Genomic DNA, 27,314 nt, shown 5'->3' on the forward strand with positions numbered 1-27,314 from the left:
CAGTAATGCACGTCGCATGCAAAGCAGCCCTCAAATTGGACAGATCAGGGCAGAGTAGAATGCATTCACATGTGGACACAGAAGGGGCAGATAAGACATGTCAGCCAGACAGAAAACTGTCAATTAAAAATGATCTCTGAAAGCCAAGGCTATTTTGAAGTCAGAACTAATACTGCCCTCTCCCCATGTAAGTCTGATGAGGAGAGGTAGTTATGAGACACAAATGTCTGTTTTATCATTGGAACCTTTAAATGTAATATAGAGTAACAGCACATTCTAGGAAAATTAGCCAAACTCAGCAAGTGGATTCTGTTTTATCAGTATACATAAGACCTCTGCATGTGAATGGGATATCATAGATTGAGGTGCTGACAGATGTTCTGAGGGACAGGGCTGGTAAAATGCCACACAGTGAACAATAAGCACTGAAGTGAGCATTTCCTGATTGCTCTAATGAACAATAGGGATGCATTGATGATTTAGATGTCTGAAGGAATTTCCAGTTAGTTACTGTTACATTATACATTACTTACTTAGTTACATGCTGTTAGTTACTAAGACATTTCTGAAAGTAACAAATTACTTTATAAATGTACTTTAGTAATATTACTATATTTAATAGAGTAACACATCATATTGTTTTGTTATTATCAAAGCTAATATTATTACTAATATTCATAACTGATATGTGACGTTTAGCATACAGTACCTATGGTTTTGAATAGTGTGCATTTGGGATGCATGAAGAGCCAACCCAATGTATTACAGTTTAACACTGACCCAAGTCATTCTTTAAAAATGTGTCCACAAAACAAGACAACAGTTGTTTTGGTCAGTTTTTGACAGCACATCAGTTTGAAATATTGCAAGAAGTAATACAGCAGTGAGAAGCAGACACAGTAACCACAGTGAGAAGGCAACAGACAGCACATCTTCATCTCCTCACCAACATAGCTAACCCCTTTTACTTTCTTCTGATGTGTGTGTCATGTTGTGCACAGGACCAAATCACTATTTGGCATGATGGAAAAAGGCCAATTATTTATTGGATTTTTTATTAAACCAATGTGAGTTCGACTGAGTGTACTGTAAACAAATACACCAGCTGGTCTTCTGTTGTGTTTTTGATAAAAGTAACAGCTCAAGAACTGTTTGCTGCCTTTTTGAATTCAGACTGCTTAACCCTCACATCAAATTCAGATAAATGCTGGAATATACTTTTGGTCAGAATAAGAAGTGGGGTTTGAATCCCCTGTCACAATTATGTTAGGAAAGGAGTTTATAATGGCCATACATAAAAGGAAAATGATGAACAACCACTGAATGTTTCAATGTTCACATGCCTATGTGAGTATTGTTTTGAGACAAGACTTGAATAATTGTGAGCTTAACAGTGGTATTTGTGTATTGTTATACTTCTCTTATACAGTAATATGTTAGATCATAATTTGTCACTTGCTTAACTGATTTTAATCTATATAAATGCAGGAAACAACATGTCATTGTTCAGTGAGTGATATACATATGTAACTGTGGCCTTGCTGTCATTCTGTTATGACACAGTCTAGGTTGTCTAGAATGTTACAGGTGCCTGTCAGTCAGCTGAACAGCCCTGACATGTCCAACTCTTCTGTAGTATGTGTGTGTGTTTGTGTGTGTGTGTTGGGGGGCAGGTCTAAGTGATGGATGGCAAAGCCCAGCTGAGCATATTGCTCCCTTAATAAAAGTTGCCCTGCAATCTACACGCAGCTAAGGGTGTATTTTTTCTCTGTGGCTCCCTTTGCCCTCCACCCTCCACCATCATTTTTGAGAGCGAAAACTGGTTTAGGTGTCAGAAAGAATGATGCCCCTCGTCAGCCTGCGACTCACCTCTGAGCAGTATCCACAACTACAGTCACACCAAGTGGCTCTCTGTTGGGCTGCATTGTTTTATGTTTTTTGCTTTTGTTTTAACCAAGGGCCAAGAACAAACAAGAAAAACTGAAGAAAAAAAAAGAATCAAAATTTCACATAATAGATTGACATAGCCACGCACACACACACACACACACACACACACATTGCCTGAAAAATGGCAAGTGGGTGGTCATGAATTGGGAAGATTGATAGTCAATTGTAAATATACTCTAGAAACTGGACCCTGTTTTTATATGTGGAAAACTAATTTGATTTGGAAATTTGATTTGATGGGGGCGGCTGCGGCTCAGGAGGTAGAGCTGGCAGTTCGATTCCAGGCTTCTCCAGTCCACATGTCGCATGTCACTGGTGTGTGAATGTGTGAGTGTGAGTGTGTGTGGTAACTTGTCTACATGTGAGCCCTGTGATAGACTGGCAACCTGTCCAGGGTGGACCTCGCATCTCGCCCACTGTCAGCTGGGATTGGCTATTCAGGAATAAGTGGTATAGATAATGGATGGATATTATGGAAAAATCATCAAGATTTTAATGTTTATTGTTTATTTTACACAATGAGCAAAATATATTACAAATACATTCTGACCTTTTGTATACAGATAAACAAAATTCGCAATCCTATAAAAGACCAAACCAAATGCACATGGGTAAACAATAAACAAATATGAAATAGTTAATTTAATAAGTTTTATGCTATTATCAACTAAATGGAACCAAAAATATGACGAGTCCCCACAATGTGAGTGTGTTAACAGGTGTCAGTCCCCATAATGTAAGGAATACAAAAGCACACACATTTCACACACATACTTACTTGTAGGTCTATCTTTGTGAGTACACTCACTGGCACAATGCATTCCAAGTCCCTAGCCCTAAACGTAATCATCAGAACTAAATGCCTAACCCTAATCTAAACCTAACTCTAACCTGAACCATAAAACCAAATCTTAACCCTCAAAAAGGTGTCAGTAAATTTTAGAGTTGATTTTAAAAAATGTTCCAGTAACATTAAAAGCCAGTACAGGTCTTGCTCTGAACTTCACCTCCCTGATGAAATCAGATCAGCTGAGTCTGTCTCATTTTTTAAACCACATTTTAACACATTTGTACAGACTGGTATTCCTGTGACCTTTTTTTTACTCTTGTTCTTATTTTTTACTCTCTTGTCTAAATTTAGGTATATAATCTCCCTAAAAAGGTTCATTTTCATTTATTTATTGTTGTTCTATGGTGTATGTTGTTTTTATTGCTTGACATGTCCTCAGTGTTAGTTACAGTTTTGTTTCTATTTTCTGTAAAGCACTATGTAAACCTTGTTTTAGAAAGGTGATTTATAAATAAATGTTACCATTATTATTGTTGTCCCCACTTTTCTCCAGTGAATTATAAAACAAATTTTTCTTGTCAGTTTAATTATTTATGAGATAAATAATTATGCTGCTGACCTTTTACTGTACAACAGTGCACAAACAGATAATGACAAGAAATTAAGTTGGGTTTCTTAATTAAGTCCTACTTATACATATGCTGTCCCTAAAGCATGTAGATGGAAACTCATTTATTTGTTCAAGCATTTTTTTATTTATTTAATTGTTTTTACCTGACATAAATAAACTATCCATAATGACATAAAACCAGCTAATTTACAGTTTATTAAACAGATTTTGTTTGTTTTAGCATAGGCCTAACAGAAAACATTTGAGAAGTGCAGCCTGGGCTCTATTTGACTGACTCAGTGTAAGCAAAACTTATGGGGCTCTGTCATCTGCTGGCACTTGGTGTTCAGACTCTGTGAGAGTGGCCAAGCACATGCGATTGCAGGCTGTCTACAGGTTGGATGCTATTCGTCTGGTCTCATTTCACTCCCTTCCTCAGTAAATTGCACAACTTGGTGTTTAAATTATGTTTATAGCACAGTGTGTTTGGGAGCAGTGGCATCCATGGTGTGCCATAAGTGCTTAAATTAAACGGGATTTTGGAGATGTGTGAGTGTCGCTTATGCCGCTGACTTAGTTCTGAGCAGAAGAAAAAACAAGTGAACAAAATCCTCTGAAAATATGGAGTGTGTGTCTGTGCCAACTACAATACATCAGCACTAGTCTCCAGCAAACAACTTCAACCCAGTATGATGTTATTCAGCAGCACACTACTGTATGTTGCTCTGTAAAATGTGCATGTGCATATTTCAGGTATGGTACCTTGTAATGTAACACTGTACACTAATTTTACTACTTGTGATCATTAACAGAGGATGAAATATAAAAATGCTTGTTTTTCTGTAAACTGGGTGTGTTACACAAATCTCTCTTCCTGAACTGAATTTCATTATCTCACTGAGGCAACACAACCTCAGCAATGTAGCCTCTTGTGTTTTGTGCTAATTTTGGACTGAGCAACTGCTATCTGTTAGAGCCCTCCCTATCCATCCCATTAAGCTCCAGAACAAAGTAATCTGTGGAAACTGTGAATGGTTAGTAAAAGGCTGTCAGTGGGTTCATCCCCACACAGTTGTCTGATCGTACCTTCCATGAGGTTGTAGAGGTTACAGTAGCATACCAGGTCTCAGAGATAGATATGGCCTAGAAACAGAGTTCCAGCTGTATGTGTTAAATAACTGACAAGGCTGCACAAATTCAGACAGAGAACCAGGAATCAAGGACAAATGCCATGAAATAAACAACTTTACAGTAAAAGACTGAGAAAGAAAGTAACAGAAACAGAGAGAATGGAGAGACATGGGGTGAGAGAAGACAAAGTGGTGCAGAAAGACTCAGAGGAACAAAATGCCATAGTACTGTGATGGCAGTAGATGTATTTTCAGTTTTACTATGATGCTTCCAATGGTACAAGTAATTTGCCTTGGTACTCCCTGAGGTAAAATTTGTACGTCATGGTGCTATAATGGTACTGCCCATGGTACCAAAATGAAACATGGTTCATGTGTCACCATTTTACGATGGTACTGATAATGGTACTGGCCAAAGAACAGGAAGTGTACCATCTGAAGCACTGAGTTAAATCCTGTGTGAAATGAATAAATCATTTATATATGAGATTAATAATAATAATTAATAATGAAACAAATTTTCTGTTAAAGTTATAAAAAGGTTATGTTTACATTTAAAGTTTCATTTATATATGTTTTTTCTACCTATATTAGATAACTGTTCATTTAACGTTAGCGGTGCTTACACATTGTGTTTTATAGTATTAAAGAACAGTTTTGTGGAAGATTAATCGCTGGGTGTATTCAGAAACTGTTAGATAATGAAACTGATTAAGTGAAAACCTACTAAAACATGACAGCAAGAGTAGAAGTTATAGGAGACCAGCCAAAAGCTGATGTCTTCCACAAACCTTTTAAAGGGCGTGTTGTGCTTGGCTGCTATAATTTGGACAGAGGCAGACTGTGGCTGTAGAAAAGCCAAACCATGTTTGATCAAAAACAAGTGGCATTAAATTGCTAAAAAACATATTTTCTTTTTTCCTTTCTTGTTTAAATTGCTCAAACTCAAAGTTACAAGGAACAAAGAGATTATATTATTTTTCCTTTGCTCTGGTTACCCCACCACCACCAACCAAGCTTCTCATACCATCACCGGAGGCCCTCATTCCATTCTTCAGGTACACAGCCATTTCACTACACAGTATAATGATTGTTGGCCAATAAAAAACAACAGTGGAAATTAAGTGAAAGGAAGGCTAATTAAACTAACACAAATTAATAAAAATACAAATACCTGCATCAAAGGTCAGGTCAAAGTCATTGCTAAAGGTGGGACTGGTGGGGCAACAGTAGCTGGGGAAGCAGAGTGGGTCACTTTTGGCATAACATGGAACCCCAAAGTGCTCCTCATGGCTGGAACAGTTTTGACCTTTAGGCAGGTGTCCACCAGTCAGTTGGATTCAAATCAGTGACAGCTTGATGAAATGTGAAAGGCACACACGCACCTTGTACAGACACTTCTGTCCTCCCATGGTGCAGTCAGCCATGGTTCTCCATTTCTTAATCTCATGAGGCCAGGGATTCATAAACCACTTGACATGGTATTTCAAAGTGCCTTGATGATTAAAACAAGCACAGTCACTAAGCATGCCTTTACTGTAGGTCCATGGGACTCCTCTGGTTGTCTTGAAACAGCTTAAGGGGCTATTGTGTAGATGTGGTGCCATCTAGCGGACATTGGTTGTAAGTGCTGTTTTTTACTATATGAACATTTTCTGCTTTCTTGCTTTTATAATGAAAGCTTTGAAATGTTGACTTCATATTACTGTTAAGATTACAGCAGGATTTCACCATGACTTAGCTACTTTGAGAAAAGAATTGTTAAAATAAATTGTTTTGTTTGTTTTGTTGTATTTTTTGTAATTCAAACAAAATTCTCACACACCATTCTGTCTTTTTTGCAGGTGTGTATAATCCATTAATTATCAAATTAATCCATTAATTAATTTGAGTTATTCAGGTCAAAAGATAAAATAAAGATCAAATTCAAGCAAGGCTGCACAGTTCAGTACTCTCATTTGACATTGGCCTGTTTTTTCTCTTTCATCCCTTGAGTCAGATTATCTAAAAATGTCATGTCACTGTGATCTGAAGCAACTGACAAGTAAAGTAAGGCCATGGCTCTTCAATATAAAGAATATTATCTGAGCCCAATCGATGTTCAGGGCCTGCTGTGGAGTAGCTGAAAGAGTTTTCTATTCACACCGTGACCTGTTGTATGGTTTAAGTTAAATTATTAATTTAGAGATTACATGTTCTTTCTCAGTATATTCCCAAATGCACACACAATTGTTTTGACTGAGAAATTTCTAAATATGTTCAGTTAATATTAAAATAAAATTACATTTAACACAACAGCAAATTAGAATTTTCTGTTTTTGTTGACAAGGAGTCAAAGAAGAACTCTCTCTCTCCCTTTATATATATGGGTGTGTGTGTGTTTTAGTTGGCTGTATTTCTGTAAGTGTCTCTGTTGTTGTGTCAGGTTTGAGCTTTCTGAGTTTATTCTATGACTTGTAGTCTTTCTTTTCTCTGTTTTCATTAAATCTTACTTTATTATCAAGCTCCTGTTTGTATCTGCATTTGGTTCCTCCTTCCTGCTAAACTTAACACACAGGGTCACAATGTGCACAGTATCTGCAAACATAAAAATATGCATAAATGAATTTATTATGGACAGATCTATAAACATAAATATTAATGTAGCTTGGCCATGAAAGTGACAGGTGGAAACTGGGTTTAGACAAAGGGAAGGAGATAGAGAGAGGGGAAGAGGCAGGGAGCTGTGAAGAGGAGGAGACTAATCAGCTGGGTTTAGTATAGAGGTGAGGATGGCCATAAAGAAAACCACAGGGGAGAACAAGGCATCTCCTATGATTCAGCTGTGAATGATGCAGGTAAAAGAGGAGCTGAAGACTTGGTGAGCTGCTATTGTGAGTGCTGCAGGACTACAGTGGCCTTGGGGGATGAAGAGAGCAGAGGAGGAGGGGGAGGAGGATAGCATTCCTCCTGAACATGACTGCTGAAAGCTCCGCAGCATTTTCAGCCTCCAGCGGGACTTCAAACACTGCCAGGGTTACAGCCGCTAGGGGGGAACAGCCTCTGGGTTCACTCCCCTCCTGGAATACAGTGCACTACTCTCCCCACACTCATCCACATACAGGCAGCAAGCAGAGGGGGTCACATCAAGAGCCACAATGACAGAACCTATGTCTAAAAAAGAGGGCTTTAAAAAGTGTCGGAGTGCCACTTTCAGCATTGATGGCTTCAGCTTCACCATTGGTAAGAGACTTTTTGTTAGAGTGTGGTATGCTGTGTGTGTAAGGCGGGTGCAGAGGGAAAGGAATGGAACAGCTTTGCATGGTACAGTTGTGTTGCTGAGCAGATGGTGATGTTTACTTAAGGTTTATATGTCCACTCCCCTGGCACATTTAGCTCCATCTATATCTTGATGTTGTTACATGGTTGACCAGACACAGGCCCAACTTTGAGCACCAGTTGAACATCTTCAGTGAATATTAACAGTAGTAGTGCTGTGGTTAAATATCGCAATAGAATCACAATAAACTAAGAACAGTGCATTTGCAAATGGTGGTGTGAACTGATCACACAAGTTATCACATTGAAATTCAATAATTTACACAGTAGTTTCCGACGACAAAGGTTGAGTCCCCATGTGAGTGTGGTAAGTTTTGTTGAACCCCCAGTGCCTACACTGTGCCTGCATATGCATTGCTGATATTACAAGACTTTTCACTTTTCAAGAATATTGTTATACTTCTTTCTACAGCTTACATTTTCTTAAACCTGGTAGAGAGGATGAGAGGATGATGATAATGGTGAACACATGACTTGTATCTCTAGTGGCTTTCCCATTTGGTGGAATCAAATGCTTTTTGTACATTGTTGTGTGAACATGTTTCTGTAAACTCCAAAGAGCTAGACTCACAGTACTTACCAGAGTGTAACATGTGTAACATCGGCAGCAGTGGTAATTTGCTGACTCCCCAAACACAATTCATGATGCCACTCCTCTTGCCACATTTCCCAACAAGCAAGCAGGTTGCATTTACTGTGCATACGTTACCTGTCAAATGTTTTAGAAACATTTTCCCATTGAACTGAATGGGAAAGTTCCACAAGGTTGCAGGTTGCATGAAGTAACGTAGGATACTAAATGCATACTAAATGACTTTTTGAGAAGTTAACTGATATACTGGCAAAGTTGATGCTCTGGAATCTTAAGTGATCTGTGATGATTTGCTCTCATAGTTGATGCAGGCAGATGGTGTTGTTTGCCAACACTAAACCGACAATGGCCAGTTCCTGATCATGGGTGAACAGACAATTCAAAGACAAGTTGCCTTCTACCCTCATCTGGTAGTCCTGTAGAAAATGCAAGAATGGGATGTAATTGGTTAGGTTCTTTTTTCATGCTGTACACAGTCATATCAAAACTGTATTACACGTACAGTACTTCACAGCGCTATACTTTTTTGGCTTTCTTTCGAGTATAGACCTAACATTGTAGGAATACAACATATTGTACTGTCATACACCTGTTCTCCAGTATAAATGTATGTATTATGGATGCTACATGTCCTCCCTCATCACCAGGCCATGTTTTAAAATATGGTGCACCCAAGTGGCCCTAATACTGTACATCTCCGTCTATTGCCTGGTCCCCTTCTTTGCTGTTCTCCTCCTCCTACTCCTCTCTTTCTTCCTCTTCTTCCTCTTGCTCTCGCTGCCTCCATGTTTGTAAAATTCTCATAAAAGAGGTGAACTTACCTGATGTCCATTTCTAGCACTAAGGCTCAGACTGACTAGTGTTCAGTTAAATGTATAAGTGTTTTCATGAGTGTGTGAGTGGATGCTGTGAATTTCGGGTATGTTTTTGAATAGACATGTTTTCCCAATGACTGCAAGACATTTCATTCCTCAATGAACTCTCTAATGTAAAAAAACAGTATATATAGTTTTGCGAGACATGTACTGTAGAATTGCAAACAAACTACAAACCAAAAAGCATGCCTGCACTTGTGATGCCTTTGTTTATGGCGTGGTTACATAAGTCAAGGTTTTAATGCTTTTGTCTAAGCATTCACTTTCAGTGTGTAAGCAATTGGCAAAAACTGCAATGCAGCAATTTTTGAAACCAAAGCTACTCTTCTGATACAATATAAAGACACTTTATATGTGTTATAGGCAGTAAAAGCAGAAAGAGTGATAAAAAATGTTTAGAGAAAACATATTTGAGTCAGGCACATATCTGTATTCTTACAGATGGCCTTGTAATTTTACTGTGTGCGTGTGTATTATATTTACAGGTTGCTGTCTCTATGGGAACTAGAAGAGAGAGGAAATGACTGTGACATCATTTTGACTGGTGCTAATAAATATGAGTGTGTGTTGTCAGTTGTTAGGGTGCTGAGCTCAGGGACTCATTAACACTAATGAAGTGGTCACAGAGCGTAATCTGGCTGTTCCTCATCTTCTTTATCTCCGCCTAAGTCCATCTGCCCCTCCCTATCCCCCAGTCACTTTTACACACACGCACACACATCCAGTACACAAATTTTACTCTTTTGGGGTGTCTTCCATTAGAAATCATTAGACTTAAGTGCCACCCTGACTCATCTGTATGTATCCTGTTACAGAACATATTTACTTGCTTACTTTTATATTTCTTCTTTTGTGTGCATTTGCAACATGATTTTGGTCTCTTAACTGGTTCACTCATGATTGGAGCTATAGTATCCTTTGTGTAAGGGATCACAAACCACCATATACTGGACACTGAATTACTGTAAATGAATGAAACCTCAGAGGATCTCTGGTTACTGTTTGGAGTTGCCAGTAAACAAAGTTACAGAATACATCTTGAATTTGTGAATTCATCCTAATCTGTGCAGCTGCTCAGGTGTTTTCAGGTATTCGAGCTGATGAGACCAGCTGACACAGGTTGAAGATGGGCAGAAGTTTCCTGGAAGTTACATTCACTATTCCAATCAAACTGTAGTAAATGAACTAGTAAGAATAATGAAGGTACACCTTTATTATTGTCCCACTTTAACAGGTATAACAGGAGAGTGTGGGAGGTGTCACTTTCTAACTTCAGCACAGTCTTGAGAAAAGGTCTGACTGGGTAAAATAAGTGGAAATCAGAGAGGTTGAGCCATGACTGTTTGGCCCTTTAAGCATCTAACATATATTACTACTGAAATTAGAAACTGAAATAATTCTAATTCTTCTCTATACAGTGGCCAATGAGGCAGGGGAAAGCAATCGTGATCCACGGGTTCGGTTACCACGTGAGTCCATCAAAGTTCTTTAGACTTCATTTTCAAGTTCAGCTCTAGAGATTTAGGAGTTATTATCATGTGGCGTGAAGTAGAAGTAGCTATGATGTGGCGATGTGGCTGAAGATACATATAAAAGCAAACAAAGGACTTTTTTTCACTCTTTCTTTTTTTGTATGGAACCTGTTCAGGATCACGCTCCCAGAATGTACTGTGTACTGCTCTCACAGCCGGTGTTGGCTTCACTGACAAAAAAGGAATACTGATTGATCCCCGCAGCACAGAGGAGATCCTGGCTGATGAGCTGCCAGCTCTGGATGCACCTGATGCCATGGAGAAGACCGCTATCAGGTCACACACATGCTGTGTTTTCATTAACCCTAACCCTTGTGCGGACTTTACATTGACTTTGCATTCATTTCTTGTAGACCTATCCTAACTTTAACCATAACCCCTAATTGCCTAACCCTAACTTTGACCCTAACCTCACCCTAACCTTAAACCATGTTGTCACCCTAAAATTCGCACACACACACAGAGCAGACATATGCTGAATCTCCTAAAGAAACACAAAGTTGCAAATTTAAATTGGCCATTGTAAACCTTATTGCTGTTTATATGATCTGCTATGTACTGTAAATGTATCACCCACAGTTAACATATGAACTTGTTGATGAAGGGAAATGTATTACAGCCTAATACCTCCTGGGTTGAGAATGATCAGTGGCTCTGAAAAGGGCACCAGTACACTGAGGTAAATGCTAGTGGCAGCATGCTAAAATGCTTACAGTGACAATGCTAACATGAATGTTTGATTTAAAATGCTGCATGTTTATTTTTAGTCTGAACAAATGATGGTATTAAGCAATATCTGCAATGATGAAACAAAGATTAAAATTATAGGTACTCTAAGATTAGAAATTCAAGGTTTTTAAATAATGGATGGAGGTCAGATATAGGGGTGAGCCGATCCGATATTAAGTATCGATATTAGTCCGATATTGGCCAAAATCTGGGGATTGGCAAACGCTAAGAGAGGGGCGTATAATCCGATCCGATACACTACGGAGAATTTGTTTTAAACTATCATTTGACTGCTTTACGAGACATGAGCGACGTGTTGTAAAGCGAGACGTCACATGAACAGTAGCTTCAACGTGATCGACAGGCATGAGTGAGACCGATCAGCGTTACCATGTCGGCTGTGTGGAGTTATTTTAAACTCAGCGAAGAGGACAATAGCAAAGCTGAATGCAGTTTCTCTGTGCACCTTCAACAAGTGTGGAGAGTGAAAGACTTTTCAGCTCTGCCTCCATTATTATTGATGAACGGAGGAGCAGCCTGACAGCTGAGAAGGCTGAAATGCTAATCTTTCTAAAAAAGAATTTGCCCCTCATGTTAAAGTGAAGTTACACACTTAAGTTAAACAAGGACAGTGAAAACATGATGCACTGGTTTTTGTGACAGTTTTCATGGCCAGGCAGGTACTGAAAAACTTGAATAAATATTCAAATATTTTACTTGATGTTTCAAATGTTCGTACTGGTCTTACAGTTCAATACCAGACTAGGTTACTGTGTTTTACTGTCCAATTATGGAGATTCTATTACATTTAATGTTAAGTTATTGTTATTTAAGTTATGGTTATATCCAGTGTTTGATGCTGGAATTATTATTCTTTCAAACCTAAGTATTTAGAGAATAACAAACGTTTACACAAAGGTGCACCTAAAATTTTACTTGAATGTTTGAATTGTGCTGACTAGTCAAAAGTGCTGCTAAAAGTTCTCTGTTTGAAGAATTGAAATAAAAATTAAGCAGCAGTGTTGCACAACTCATGGTTGTGGGCGATGTATTTCTTCCTTTAGGAGAGTAGAATATTTGACAAATGTGTTACTAAGCAATTGTTCAACAGAGGGGGAAAATATCATTTTGGATCGGTATTGGCAGATACTCAAAATTGGGGTATCGGTATCGGTATCTGTATCGGACATGGAAAAGTGGTATCGTGCCACCCCTAGTCAGATATTGAAGCTGTTACAACAAGCTGTGTCTAGTACATTCCCTTCTCTCCCTGATTACACTGCAAATCAATTCTGTGGCACTGCATAAATGAAGTGCCCTTGCTGCTGATGTGTTGATGTTGATGCTAGTGTGTGGGCCATGTGTTGCAGGTTGCGATGCCTTGTAAAGCAGTTGGAGAGGGGCGAGGCATCTGTGGTGGACTTGAAGAAAAACCTGGAGTATGCCGCCTCAGTCCTCGAAAGTCTATACTTTGAGGAAACCAGGCAAGTATCTTTCAGCTAAGCTCTGCTCAGATCATGCTACAGTATGTACTCTGTGATACTAAAAGTTCTCATTTATTTAAAAAAATACATTAATTACTCTTGAATACTGCTTGGTCCTGTTAAAATTTGTCAAGAAATGGACCTTGGAACAGTGAAGAAATTCTTTGCATAAAGAGCAAAAAAATTAAGATTGAAAAAAATGAGAGTGCTGTACAGACTGAGTAGAGAAAATCCAAGCACTGAGATGACGTCACACTAGTAAAGTGCTATATTGGCTCAGCATCCTATTTGTTTGTTAGTTTTTTCAGTTGCTTATTAAAGAGTTCACAGATCAATCTGCTCTCTTGAACAAGTAAAATCAACAGACACCCGCTGTTGCAATAAAGTGTGATTAAATAAAGAACCTGAAAAAATTGTACACTGTATGAGTTTAGCATTTTTGTGAACCTGCCTCTCCCATAGGCCAATAGAGGATCCAGAGGAAGAGCTGAATGACATCAAGTCAGATTTGGTGCCGTCACAGGTTCGTGACTGGCTGGCTTTAACTTTTACTCGGCAGAGGGACCTGATGCGCCGCAGTGAAGACAAGCCACGCTTCCGCAGCATTGTCCACGCAGTGCAGGCTGGCATCTTTGTGGAGAGGTTTGGTTGTTTGGTTTACATTTCTTTGGGGGTCTTGTGTGGTTACATGATGTAAATGGACTGCATCTTTATTGCATATATAACATGATGTAACAGTCCTCTTGATATCTGGAAGCCATGCTGTGGTGGTAATATTATGAATGTTTATAAGCCCTTATTAATTGTGCATTATCACAAGTTAAATACCATAATTATATGGGGGTGGCTGTGGATCATGAGGTAGGGCAGTCATCTCCTGACCAGCAAGTTGGTGGTTCAACTCCCGGTCTCCCCGCAGGCCTAAGTGTCCCTGAGCAAGACACTAAACCCCGAATTGCTCCCGGTGGCTTGACTAGCGCCGGTGCATGGCAGCCTGTCGTCATCGGTGTGTGAATGGTGTATGAACTTCTGTAAAGCGCTTTGGCCAGTGCAACACACTGTGAGAAAGCGCTATATAAAATACAGTCCATTTACCATATATGTTGTATAAATGTGGTTTTCACAATAACATATTGTAGATTTATTTTTATTATATTCTAATGATCAAAACATTTTTAATACAGCTGAAAGCGCAGTTTACATATATGACAGAGTTCAAATAAACATTTCAGTTTGCCATCTCAGCAGAAATGCCTCAACAGAAGATCAGTTACATTCTTTCTTCTTCATTGTACCCAGGTCAATGGACAGCAACAATCAATAAAACTGTGCATTACCAGTAACCAGTAAGAAGAATTGCAGGTTAGGGCACTGTGACAAACATGCTGACTACTCTGCTTAGTCTCAGCAGGATTAAATTCTTCACAAGCCGCATAAAATCTCACTTGCTGTTCTATTTTCTGCCACTATGTAAAGCTGCTCTCTCATTGCTTCTCTATATGGCAGCAGAAAGGAGATTAAAAGCAGCTTGTGAAATGTCTTACTGTGTTCATTATCATTTTTCAGATGCTCCAGCAATGTATGGAATGACAGTGCTGCATGAGCTGTTCTTACTGGATCTTCCTGTGGTTTTGACAAAGGCCCAGTTGGGGCCATAGATTCTAATTACTTCCTTGAGGCATGTGTGTTCCTTCTCCTTCCCCTCTGCCCTTGTAAGCACATTCTCAGCTCAGTGGTGCAGGGTCCTGATAACTCAAGTTTGCATTCCAGTGAGTTGCACATGGCACAGCCATGCTTCTCTCTGTAAAATCACTCACAGTATATGAAATAGGTGGTCATCAGTTAGATGCCAAGCAGAACTTGTATTTTGCTTTGCTTGCCAGCTGCCCGATAGCCACCTATGCCAAATACAATGAGAAACTTCACAGAAGTTCCCCATAAGTCAATCAGAACTGAAGAAGCTTCTTGCAAGAGAGGTCAAGCATCTTCAAGAAACTCAAGCAAGTCTGGTTGCTGACTTTAGCACTTTGGAAATTTGCAGGTTGCTTTGGATCTTCTCTCTGCACCTACAGAGACCAGTGATGAGGAATCAACTTTGCAATAACTGGTGGCAGAAAATAGAAAAGCATACTGGATTTTATGAGGCTGCTGCAAAGTTAAAAGATAATGTGTTCCTACCACAACAACCCTGGAAAACTGATCTATTCTGCCCCCTTCAGGCATTAGCAGGGAATGACACTATAACTTCATCACACGATGGACACCCACACCAAGTGCATCTGAGTTCAGAATAAACAGACTATTTCCATTTCACAGCCTAATACTACATACTGTATATTCCTAGTGCCCTAGCTGTCTGTGTTTGTCATGAGGTTTTATTCTGCTCAATTATTTTGTCATTTCATTATTTGATGAATATTATGTGTTTAAATTCCAAACTCCTTTTGCATATTTAAAAGATTTACAACCATTTTTTTTTTTAAGATAACAGAAAAGAAAAAAGCTCTAATTCGTTGGCTGTCTAGGTGGTGCCCAGAAAATAATGTGGGCTTCATAGACAACTGGAAAACATTTTGGGGAAAACCTGGTCTGATTAGCAGAGACGGCATCCATCCCACTTTGGGTGGTGCGGCTCTCTTATCTAGAAATCTGGACGAGTTTGTTTTACAACCTAAATTATGACAACCCAGAGTTGAGTCCAGGATGCAGGGTCACAGTCTTACACACCTCTCTGCTGTCTCCTTGCAGCTGCTACCCACCCAACGCTCCCTGTATCCCACAGAGACTGTGTCTGTCCCCCGCCCACCTAAATTATATAAATCAAGAATCAACTCCAGAGGAGTTATTTATAAGAACCTAATTAAAATTAAGATGACTCCTCTTATAGTGGAAAGTAATAGGACAATCAAATGTGGACTATTAAATATCAGATCTCTCTCATCTAAATCTCTGTTAGTGAATGATTTGATAAGTGAACATCACATTGACTTATTGTGTCTTACTGAAACATGGTTACAGCAGGAAGAATATGTCAGTCTAAATGAATCCACTCCACCTGGTCACAGTAACTGTCACATCCCTCGAAACACAGGCCGAGGTGGTGGCGTGGCAGCGATCTTTGACTCAAGATTTCTAATTGTCACCAATTTTAACAACAATTTAAAATAATTGTAATCTTTTTGAAAAGTGCTAATGACATTTAAAAAATTAAAATACAGTAAGTCAACCTCCTCATCAGTAAACCTTGGGCGTCCATGACCCTGCCGCCGGTTCACTGTTTTAGACACTGTTGGTAGGTACGAACCACTGCAGAGCAGGAACACCCAACAAGACCTATAGTCTGGAAGATGCTCTGACTCAGCCGCCTAGACATCACAGTTTGGTCCTTGTCACTTAGATCCTCAGGCTTGCCCGTTTTCCTTCTCTGAACACATCAACTGCAAGGACTGAAATCACCTGCTGTCTAATATACCCCATACACTGACCATGCCATTGTAAGTGGTCATATTGTTATGGCTGATTGGTGTATACGCAAGTGTAGCTACAGTGGGGCTGTAGTATCCCCTTCTGTACACCAAGCACTTGTATGCACAAGTTAACACGTGCCCGCTATAGACACGCGCAAGCTTGCTGCAGTGTTAGGCGCTGCACACGTTATGCTTTTGGTGTGGACACAGTGACGTTTATACTTTTGGTCAGAGGTGCTACAGCAGCCGCCACCTTTGGTTAGTGCAGCCTTATTGTATCTAAATTGGACTCGTTACACAAACTGTGTTCACGTACCGATACACAGCAACAGTTAGTATCTGCCCTGAAATCAAACTAGTTCTGAGAGTATTGTCCAGCTTCCAGTTATTATTTTATTTATATCAATAATTTAAGCTAGTAAACCTAATATTTGCAGGACCTGTTCCAATATTTGGGCACAGGCCCTGCCTGCTAGCATCTTACACCCTGCTGGTCACAATTAAATCATTCCTTTAATTAATACTAAAGGAATCAGATAGTATCGGGGCCAAATATAAAAAAAACTGGATCAGGACATCCTTGCTACTAATCAAAATTTTAATTTATAATCAAAAATTTAAGATATAATAGAGTTTAATACAAATATGTTAAGTACAACTAGATAGGGTACGAGTAAGTTAATGTACGAGTAACTTTGTTTTAAATAACTGATTAATTGATTTTTTTCAGGTGGTGAAACTGACATACAATAAAAGTAACTGTCCAGGAACAGTGCAGTTATATGGAATGCCTTTTAAACCTTTTTTATGTTTCTGCAACTTGCTGTTTGTCTGATTCACCTGTCATACAATTAAGTGTGTGGAGTTTAATCATTTTTTAACTAAACTATTATCAACTGTTTTGAAAAACAGCTACAATATACAGGTATTGTAGTATTATTTAGGATACATTTTAATGTGCTTTATTATATAATTTCTTACACTTAGTACAACACATTAAACTATTAAAATAACTGAAGCAAGTGGCTTGAGGGATAAAGTGAAAGGTTCAATATTAATAATGTTAGAGGGCCAAATGTGTTGTGAAGTTTCTGATTAAAGTTGTCACGTTGTAAAGTGGAACCTGTCTAAATGGGCAATAGAAGAGAAGTACAGTAGACACTCACGCTATGGACATCGCGGAGGATGGGATTTGAGGGTAGACAGGCAGGCACTCTACCGCACCATAATCCGTGTGTATGTAGACACCTGCCACACCAGAAACCTTATTCCCATCAAACTGAAGCAGCGTGTTCTCCATAGGGTGATCTGCAGCATAGCTCCAGGCCTGCCCTCCTAGCAGCACTCCTCCTCCAGCTTTCAGAAACGCCACCAGCTCCTTTGGGTCCGCACCCACGCTGTAGGCATCTGTCACGTACACACCAACCCCTGGATTCTCACTAAAGGCCCCCACAACTGTTGCTTGAAAATTGGATTTACTGAGATTATTAGCGACTGCAGAGACATTTTTATGGACCCCCACAGACAGGTTTTCAGATCCATCTCCTCTCAGCCAGGTCAGAGCATTCTCTACCAGAGCAGGAAAGGCAGTTAAATAGCGCTCATGGCCAAAGACCACAATCCTTCCACGGCCGTACAGAGAGGCAGCCATCAGGATCTGACCCTGGCTGTTCATCACTAAAGGAAAGGCATCGTCTCCAGTCAGCACCAGGGCACTAGGAACACTGGGGCCAGAGAAGTCCAGCTCTGCCAAACCTCTCATCAGGGACATGTAGTCCCCTTCACGGTGGTGTTGGATGGGCTGGCTGGACATGGTGAGAATGACCAGTGCTCTGAAGGCAGAAAAAAAGTGTCGAGTCAAATGTAAGTTGCATTAGTAGCAATTTACATTAAAAAGGTGCACCTAAGATGTATGCCAATCAGACTGTCCTGTGGGAAAGGAAAAAGTATAACAGTACGACAGTAAAAGTACTACTGATGGCTAATGCCCTCCTCCCAATATCAAACAACAAAACACTACATAAACATGCATTTTTGTTTGTTTGGTTTGTTTGTTTGTTTTACCTGAAAATGTAGTTGTATTTCCGCTTGTATTATTAGACTGCAGTAAAACAGTTTTCAAGACAAGCAATCCACAAGGAACACTGGCAGAACCAAAGATTTTTCAAAGATATGAGAGATCATATCTCTCCCATATTAGCTTCTCTCCACTGGCTCCCTGTAAAATTCAGAATAGAATTTAAAATCCTTCTCCTAACATACAAAGCCCTTAATGACAACGCTCCATCGTATCTTAAAGACCTCGTAGGGCCTTATCATCCTAACAGAGCACTTCGCTCTCAGAGTGCAGGTTTACTTGTGTTGCCTAGAGTCCACAGAAGTAGAATGGGAGGCAGAGCCTTTAGCTATCAAGCTCCTCTCCTATGGAACCAACTCCCAGTCTTAGTTCGGGAGGCGGACACCCTCTCTACCTTTAAGATTAGACTTAAGACTTTCCTTTTTGATAAAGCTTATAGTTAGGGTGGATCAGGTGACCCTGAGCCTTCCCTTAGTTATGCTGCTATAGGCCTAGGCTGCTGGGGGGCCCATGATGCTCTGAGTTTCTCTCCCCTATCCCCTCCCCTCTCCTCTCCTCTCCTCTCCTCTCTCTCCCTATGCTTCTATATGCCACCATTACACATTACTACCTTTGTGTCTCCTCTCTCCTGTAGTGTGTCCTCTCTCTCTCCCTGTACTTTTCTGCAGGTTGCCCTGGCCCTGGAGCTCTACGTCTCTGACGAGCAGTCACCAGCCACATCGACCTGATCAGTGTTTGATTGTTGTGTCTTGTTGCTTTTCTTCTTTTGTCTCTCCTCTATCCACTCACCCCAACCAGTCAAGGCAGAAGGCCGCCCACCAAGAGCCGGGGTCTGTCGGAGGTTTCTTCCGTTAAAGGGAGTTTTTCCTCCCCACTGTCGCCAAGTGCTTGCTCAAGGGGGATTTGTTGGGTTTTCCCTATGTAATAATACAGTAAGGTCTAGACCGTACTTTGTAAAGTGTCCTGAGAGGACTTTTGTTGTGATTTGGTGCTATACAAATAAAATTTAATTTGATTTGATTATCTTACTCATCAGTGTAGCATTCAGTGTGTGTTGGCTTGTTTTTACATTGTGTTGTTGTACTGTATGTGTCTGTCATATGTCTGTGACAGGATGTTCAGACGAAACTCCAACACAGCTGTTCTCAGTTATCCCCCAGAAGTCATCACTGTGTTCAAGGTATTAATGTGTGTTTCTGTTTGTTTGTGTATAGTAAAAAGTGGCACTGAGACAATACTCACATGCTGTGTTTTAAAAATATGAATTAGTTCCTCAGTCATTCCATTATTGACATGACAAGTAGAGGCAGAGTGAGGGTCTAGATTGCTTGATAATAAGGTAGTGAATTAAAAAGACTGAGTGGAGATTATAGATGGGTAAGTGCTGGTAGGTGTAGTGACACTGACCTCACTGCATTTTACTAACAAGACCACACCATGTGTGAAAATTTATTTGTAGCGACATCATAATGGAGAATCATTGATCTTCCTCCCTGTATGTGAGAAAGTACATTAGAGCAATGGCACATTACTGCTGAAGGGTGGATAGGTGCACATATGACATTTCAATAAAAAGACCAAGAAAAACAAAATTCCACCCATTTCCTGGTATGTGGGCAGCGGGAGCCTGTAGGGTGGGTCAGTGGGAAACAGAGTAACCTGGCCAGAAAGGCAAAACTAACTTGCCACAGCTGGGCTCTCCGAACATCCATTACACTTTAGTTTAGTGGGGGAGCTATGGAAGCCCGTTTCCGCCAGTACAAAAAAATAATTATGAGATAAAAAGTCAAAATTTCAACTTAGTAAGTCAATATTATGAGATAAAAAGTCAAAATTTCGACTTACCTAAGTCATAATTATGAGATAAAAAGTTGAAATTTCAACTTAGTAAGTCAATATTATGAGATAAAAAGTCGAAATTTCGACTTTTTATTTTATAATTATGACTTAGGTAAGTCAAAATTTCGACTTTTTATCTCATAATTATGACTTTGTAGATCAAAAAAAAATTTTTGTACTGGCGGAAACGAGCTTTCATAGGGAGCTCATCATGAATGAAAAAGTGCCATTATTGTCTGTTAGCTGATTAATTCAGCTACTGTCTGTTACATTCATAACTGTCAGAAAACATGATTGTGTCTAGTGTGTTATATTTATTTTTTAATTTTTCTGACCAGTGTTGAGGCAACCACGAGGAGATATACACACATACCCATTATTTTTTGTGCAGGTGCAGAGTAACAAAAACCTGCACAGAAAAAAAAAATCTATTTTCTTCGTAGTTCTTTTTTAATCCTGCATAGAATTGACAACATTTCAAGTGTAATGGAATGTTTTGTTTTCTTGTCTATGATGCCATAGCAATTATCAGATGAGCACATATTGATCTACTGATGAAACGTGTTTGTGTGTCTTTTCTAGAATGTGAACAAGTGGTCCTTTGACGTATTTACACTTAATGAGGCTAGTGGAGACCATGCTCTGAAATTTGTCTTCTATGAGCTGCTCATCAGATATGATTTGGTCAATCATTTCAAGGTATGCCAGCAAGCAGATCACTATCATCGCCTTTATTAGTTACTTCAGATATGTGATTGTCTTTCATCATGTGTGTATTATTCCATTTATAATGACCATGGATTTTACTAATAAATGATACTGAAAGTCTTCCTCTATGGAGTCAGAGAAGAAAAGGAACTGAAGAGGTTACAAAATAATAATATGAATGTACACAACATGAGACAAATATCCTCATATAGGTTCTGAGCTAGTGGTTCAAGGTTACTTTAGTAGTTACTGGCATAACACACCAACATTGCTGATGAAACAAATGTTGGAAGAGGTTCTTAGCTTACTTATTTAAGTAAAAGTAGAAATACCAAAGTGTAAAAATACTTTATCACAAGTAAAAGTCTGGCATTCAGAATTTTGTTTAAGTAAAAGTACAAAAGTATGAGCAACAAAATGTACTTCAACTACCAATGGTAGAATTACTCATTATGTAGAATAGGGCATTTCACATGAATCTATGTTATTTTATTTGATTATAATCACTGATGCATCATTGTCTACATTACTTAAATGTTTATGTTTAATGGTTGTCATTTGAATGATTTTACATACTGCCAAGTAGCTTGTGAATCAGTAAAGTCTTATGATTATGCCATATTGTGGTTTATTAATGTGATTCTAAAAAGTACCTAGTAACTAAAGTGATCAAATAAAGTGGAGTGGACTAAAAGGTACCATATTTGCTTCTAAAATGTTGTGAAGTCAAAGTATGAAGTAGCAGAAAATGAAAATACTCAAAATAGTATCCAGGTACCATAAAAGTACTTAGTTGAGTAAATTTCCTTAATTACATTCCACCACTTCAAACAAACTCAACAAAGTGTTAGTGGCTGACTTGCATTGTGGGTAATCTAGACACCAGGTTTTGATAAAGATATATAGATTTGAATAACATACAAACCATACATACCAGATATAATATATTTTGGCTCTGCTATATAAGGGTGATCTTTTTTTTTTTTTTAATTGTGAGCCTGACAGTTTTATGCTTAAGTCTCACTTTATGGGCTCATAAGAGATCATATTTGTCATCATACTTCTTTATTGTGTTGCCTCTATGTCAGATCCCTGTTTCTGCTTTCATATCGTTTGTGGACGCACTGGAGATGGGCTACAGTAAATACAAGAATGCCTACCACAACCTGATGCATGCTGCTGATGTCACACAGACCATCCATTATTTGCTTCTCAACACTGGCATGGTGGTAAGTATGGTGTTTGGTTAATGCCAATGTAAACTGCACCAGATTTACACATAAAGGTCAGTTATTTATTAGTTATGATTTGTACTCTGCCTTGATTTGTAAAGAACTGTGGCTTTATGTTGTTTATGGCTCTGGAGGAGTTTTGTCAAGTCTGAAGACATAATTCAATAATTCAACTTTAATTTTTAAATTGTGGAGCAAACAAGAACTTATAGGAGTTCACTAAAGCAAGATGAAATTATGGATTTAAAGTACTGTTGTTAAAACCTAAACCTGAATGAGATTTCAGTGTATACATCCCCTCTCTCTCTCTTTCTCTCAGCAATGGCTAACTGAGTTGGAGATTTTTGCCATAATCTTTGCAGCTGCCATCCATGATTTTCAACATACAGGGACCACAAATAACTTCCATGTTCAAACCAGGTAATTTCCACTCAGCATCAGTCCATAAAGGCAGTTGCTGAGGACATTAAGGACAGTGTGGAATAAGCTTCCATGATTAAAAAATGGAGACATATTTACAAAAATGGTGAAACTGGAGAATGATATTTTTGAAAGAAACTTCTCCTACCATTTTAAACTTTATTATTATTATTATTATTGTCTTTTTTGTAAGATGTGCCTAATGAAGAATGTACCGTAGCATTGTGGGATTTGCAGGTCAGACATAGCCATGTTGTACAATGACCGTGCTGTCCAGGAGAATCATCATGTCAGCGCTGCCTATCGCCTTCTACAGGATGACGAAATGAACATCTTCTGTAATCTTTCCAAAGATGATTGGAGGTGAGAACAGATAAACTTGATATTTTACCTTTTGTTGCTGGCTATGAAAAAACAAGACTGAAGAGTCTCAGTGGCCAATCCGACACCCAACTAACAACTAAAGAGCTAAATACATGCACACACACACAAACATTTTCCTTCAGCTGTATAGTGGTGCTTTGAGCTAAAAGTTAACATGGTCAGAGTGATCAGGTTAACATGTTGTTTAGCAAATAACATTTCCCAGGCTCAGTGTCATACTGTTCAAATACATTTAATCACATGCCAAATAGCACTGAAGCTGAGGTCAATGTGTCATTATTATCATAGATCATAAATTATATTAAATAGCCTGAAATGCTGATCTGGCAATGGTGCTACCTGAAGCATTAAGGAATCACCAAAGACCAAAGATATCACAGTTTATTGTGAAATAAATATGAACATCCATGGCAATCCATCGAACAGTTGTTCCAATGTTTCATTTTCACTGACTCCATCAGGGAACTGCGAACTCTGGTGGTGGAGATGGTGTTGGCCACTGACATGTCCTGCCATTTCCAGCAGATCAAAACTATGAAAAGCCTCTTGCAGACACCTGAGGAGTGAGTAATGGATTACACTTCTGATTCGGTATCAATTAAGATGTGAACAGGCCTCTTAGGTCTCTCACAAGCCTCAGTGGGGATCAAATCATGAGGCAAAGTTTAAGCAACTTTATAGTTATGTCACTACAGGAAAAACATTTTGTAGTGTAAATATTTTTATCAGTGTTATTTTATTTTATTTTAATATAGCCTGATCTGACGAGTGATGTTTGATTATCAAAGATAACCAAACTGTTTAAAGTATCACATGAAACACCATCTCATCAACATATGAATGTATTCAGCTGGCATGTGTGTCAGTGAGAAAACAGATGCTGCAATATCAATGAATATATAAGCCTTTCTTACTGTACTTTACTGTACTAAATGAGCGACTGACTGGACTGTGTTAGCAGGATTGACAAACCGAAGGCCTTATCTCTTATGCTGCACACTGCTGACATCAGCCACCCTGCAAAATGTTGGGAACTCCATCACCGCTGGACTGCATTTCTGCTGGAGGAGTTCTTCACTCAGGCACTCAACAAGAAACTCATCATTTCCTGTTTACTGGCTTAAGGGGTGTTAATAAAGCAAAATTAGAGTGTTAAGCAAGCTAAATATGTTTGGACGTTACTGTTACATAGCACGGGCTCACTAATGAGCTGACTTTGTCATTATTTGTACAGAATACCTTTATCAACAAGATCACTATTTAAGGTGAAGTGACAGGTATGTTACCACTACCAGATGTCCACTCTGGGTGTGCAGACAGTTCTTCTGACAACAGCAACAGAGTTAATTGTCCACATAACAGTTACAGTTTGCCTAGATAGTGGTGCTTGATTGATTTGCAGTCCCTGTTGCAAGCCTTGTTCTGCTGTTCAGACAATTTCAAAAAATATATAAGCAAAAGGAGGTAATAACATTGTAAGTGAACCTCTGCTGACAGACCTTTGTGATGTTGAATTTGTTTTCAGGGTGATAAAGAAGCAGAGCTAGGTCTACCTTTTTCCCCTCTCTGTGACCGCAAATCCACCACGGTGCCCCAGTCCCAGATCGGTATGGTGCACTAATAAAACTAATCCTGCTCAGTGTGAAATCAAAAAGGTTAAAGTTATGAGCCCAAATCAACCTGATAGGCTACTGGAACAAGGAGATAGCCAACAGAAGTCTAAGCTTTAACCAGGACAAGATACTTTTAAGCTTGTAAACATAACCTTAAAAGTCTCTCTAGACAATACATTCAGGATTAATCAATGAAAGCAAAGTCCACAAATTAACCTACAATTGTGTTTCCTGCAGGATTTATTGACTTCATTGTAGACCCGACATTTACTGTGATGACGGAAATGATTGAGAAGATTGTGACACCGCTTATTGAGGAGGCATCTCGCTCTGGATTGACTGGCTTCAGGCGTTCTAGGTGACACCACATGCTGATGTCCTGTATGACACTTCTGACACTTATGTTGTTAAAAAAAAAATACTGACACTAACCTGAATAAAGGCACAAATCACCTCTGGCACAGCTGATAACTTAGCTGTGTTTATGATGATGCTGTCTAATACTCAACCACATCACTCATTTTGCTCAGGTATATAATGGAACTGTATCACTGCTCAAAACAGCTGAGCAATCTTTGGTGTCATATCGCCTTGCCCCGCCACTCTAAACCTTAAAGATAACAGTGTTTTCCTGCGTGGGGAAGTTGCCATAAGCTTTGGGTCAGCCACCTCCTTTATTATAAGCTCGACACACCCACAGTCCACCCTAATGAATCACTCTCCAATCACATCACATTACAGTTAATAAAGTACTTTAACTAAAGACAGGAGACACCTCATTTCATTTAAGAATTTATGTCTCAATTTTCCTTTGATATGTAAACACGCGTTGCTATTGTGATCAGGTGGTGCCTTACACAGTCTCCTGTTAAAAAAAGGTTCTGCAGCTCAGAAGCAAGTTAAAAGGACAAAAAATGCTTTATTTTTTATCTGATTATTCAATTTAAATGAAATAAAAAGTTGACAAACCAAAACTATTCTGTCTGCTACTGACAAGTGCAGAGACCAGTGCCTGTGTTATCCAGTCTCTTCATAGTTGTAAAGTATTTTAAGTTTTTTTAATTTGACTCAGTGAATTTAGAATACCGGCACAGTCTCACTTTTTAACAACCAGTGTTCATGTGCATGTATGACTGAATGATTGCATTTGTGTGTTGTGCCCAATCATTCTACATTGTCCACAGTGTCAACAGTAATGGTGGCAGTGATGGAAAGAATTCTAGTGTGAAGAGTACAGGCTCAGAGGCCAACTGCTCTTTGAACGCTGTGGACTTCAAGAGCTTCAGGGACATGTGGAACCAAGAGACTCATCGCAACAAGGAATTATGGAAGGCCAAGGCAATCAAAGGTACCGACACTGACATTCAACTGTCTCTCACTTAGATAAGTCAGTCTTTACAAGGCTTTTTTCAATCTCTGCCTGGAGTCCACATCTTCAAATAGAGAACTGAGGTCTGGTTCCCAGCATGTTAGATTATATACACATATGACACTATAGTAGTTAATTTTGTATAGCCACAAAGGCTATATGCATAAATTCCACTATTATGTCATCACTAAGTCTTAACATAGAGGTACAAATTCAACCGCCATCGTTCTAGGTGACACCACATGCTGATGTCCTGTATGACACTTCTGACACTTATGTTGTTAAAAAAAAAATACTGACACTAACCTGAATAAAGGCACAAATCACCTCTGGCACAGCTGATAACTTAGCTGTGTTTATGATGATGCTGTCTAATACTCAACCACATCACTCATTTTGCTCAGGTATATAATGGAACTGTATCACTGCTCAAAACAGCTGAGCAATCTTTGGTGTCATATCGCCTTGCCCCGCCACTCTAAACCTTAAAGATAACAGTGTTTTCCTGCGTGGGGAAGTTGCCATAAGCTTTGGGTCAGCCACCTCCTTTATTATAAGCTCGACACACCCACAGTCCACCCTAATGAATCACTCTCCAATCACATCACATTACAGTTAATAAAGTACTTTAACTAAAGACAGGAGACACCTCATTTCATTTAAGAATTTATGTCTCAATTTTCCTTTGATATGTAAACACGCGTTGCTATTGTGATCAGGTGGTGCCTTACACAGTCTCCTGTTAAAAAAAGGTTCTGCAGCTCAGAAGCAAGTTAAAAGGACAAAAAATGCTTTATTTTTTATCTGATTATTCAATTTAAATGAAATAAAAAGTTGACAAACCAAAACTATTCTGTCTGCTACTGACAAGTGCAGAGACCAGTGCCTGTGTTATCCAGTCTCTTCATAGTTGTAAAGTATTTTAAGTTTTTTTAATTTGACTCAGTGAATTTAGAATACCGGCACAGTCTCACTTTTTAACAACCAGTGTTCATGTGCATGTATGACTGAATGATTGCATTTGTGTGTTGTGCCCAATCATTCTACATTGTCCACAGTGTCAACAGTAATGGTGGCAGTGATGGAAAGAATTCTAGTGTGAAGAGTACAGGCTCAGAGGCCAACTGCTCTTTGAACGCTGTGGACTTCAAGAGCTTCAGGGACATGTGGAACCAAGAGACTCATCGCAACAAGG

The 27,314-nt window shown here is 39.1% G+C and overlaps 1 protein-coding gene across 2 annotated transcripts; it reads left to right on the forward strand.

Moving 5' to 3' along the window:
* The first annotated feature begins 7,246 nt into the window (after positions 1-7,246).
* LOC109968803 (calcium/calmodulin-dependent 3',5'-cyclic nucleotide phosphodiesterase 1C-like) lies at positions 7,247-26,987 on the forward strand. Of its 2 annotated transcripts, none has more exons than XM_020615335.1 (15): positions 7,247-7,702; positions 10,684-10,734; positions 10,914-11,073; positions 12,897-13,010; positions 13,473-13,652; positions 19,668-19,734; positions 20,976-21,092; positions 22,190-22,330; positions 22,653-22,753; positions 22,991-23,116; positions 23,599-23,700; positions 24,099-24,219; positions 24,663-24,744; positions 24,988-25,108; positions 26,352-26,987. In XM_020615335.1, exons 1-15 carry the CDS (start codon positions 7,618-7,620, stop codon positions 26,353-26,355), a joined length of 1,572 nt encoding a protein of 523 aa, XP_020470991.1. In that variant the 5' UTR covers positions 7,247-7,617; the 3' UTR covers positions 26,356-26,987. The 2 variants fall into 2 exon arrangements, with proteins under 2 accessions (XP_020470991.1, XP_020470990.1); XM_020615334.1 differs by lacking the exon at positions 26,352-26,987 and adding an exon at positions 25,935-26,297.
* Positions 26,988-27,314: the final 327 nt, after the last annotated feature.

Source organism: Monopterus albus, unplaced genomic scaffold, assembly GCF_001952655.1.
Source record: "Monopterus albus unplaced genomic scaffold, M_albus_1.0 scaffold162.1, whole genome shotgun sequence".
In the NCBI taxonomy this organism is placed as follows: Eukaryota; Metazoa; Chordata; class Actinopteri; order Synbranchiformes; family Synbranchidae; genus Monopterus; species Monopterus albus.

What these genes read in the sequence shown, in the direction of transcription:
- LOC109968803 (XM_020615334.1), top strand. Translation starts at nt 7,618, where the DNA reads ATGACAGAACCTATGTCTAAAAAAGAGGGCTTTAAAAAGTGTCGGAGT. An exon ending in AAGTCATCACTGTGTTCAAG is followed by an intron (nt 19,735 to 20,975) that starts GTATTAATGTGT and finishes TGTCTTTTCTAG; the next exon opens with AATGTGAACAAGTGGTCCTT. An exon ending in ATTTGGTCAATCATTTCAAG is followed by an intron (nt 21,093 to 22,189) that starts GTATGCCAGCAA and finishes CCTCTATGTCAG; the next exon opens with ATCCCTGTTTCTGCTTTCAT.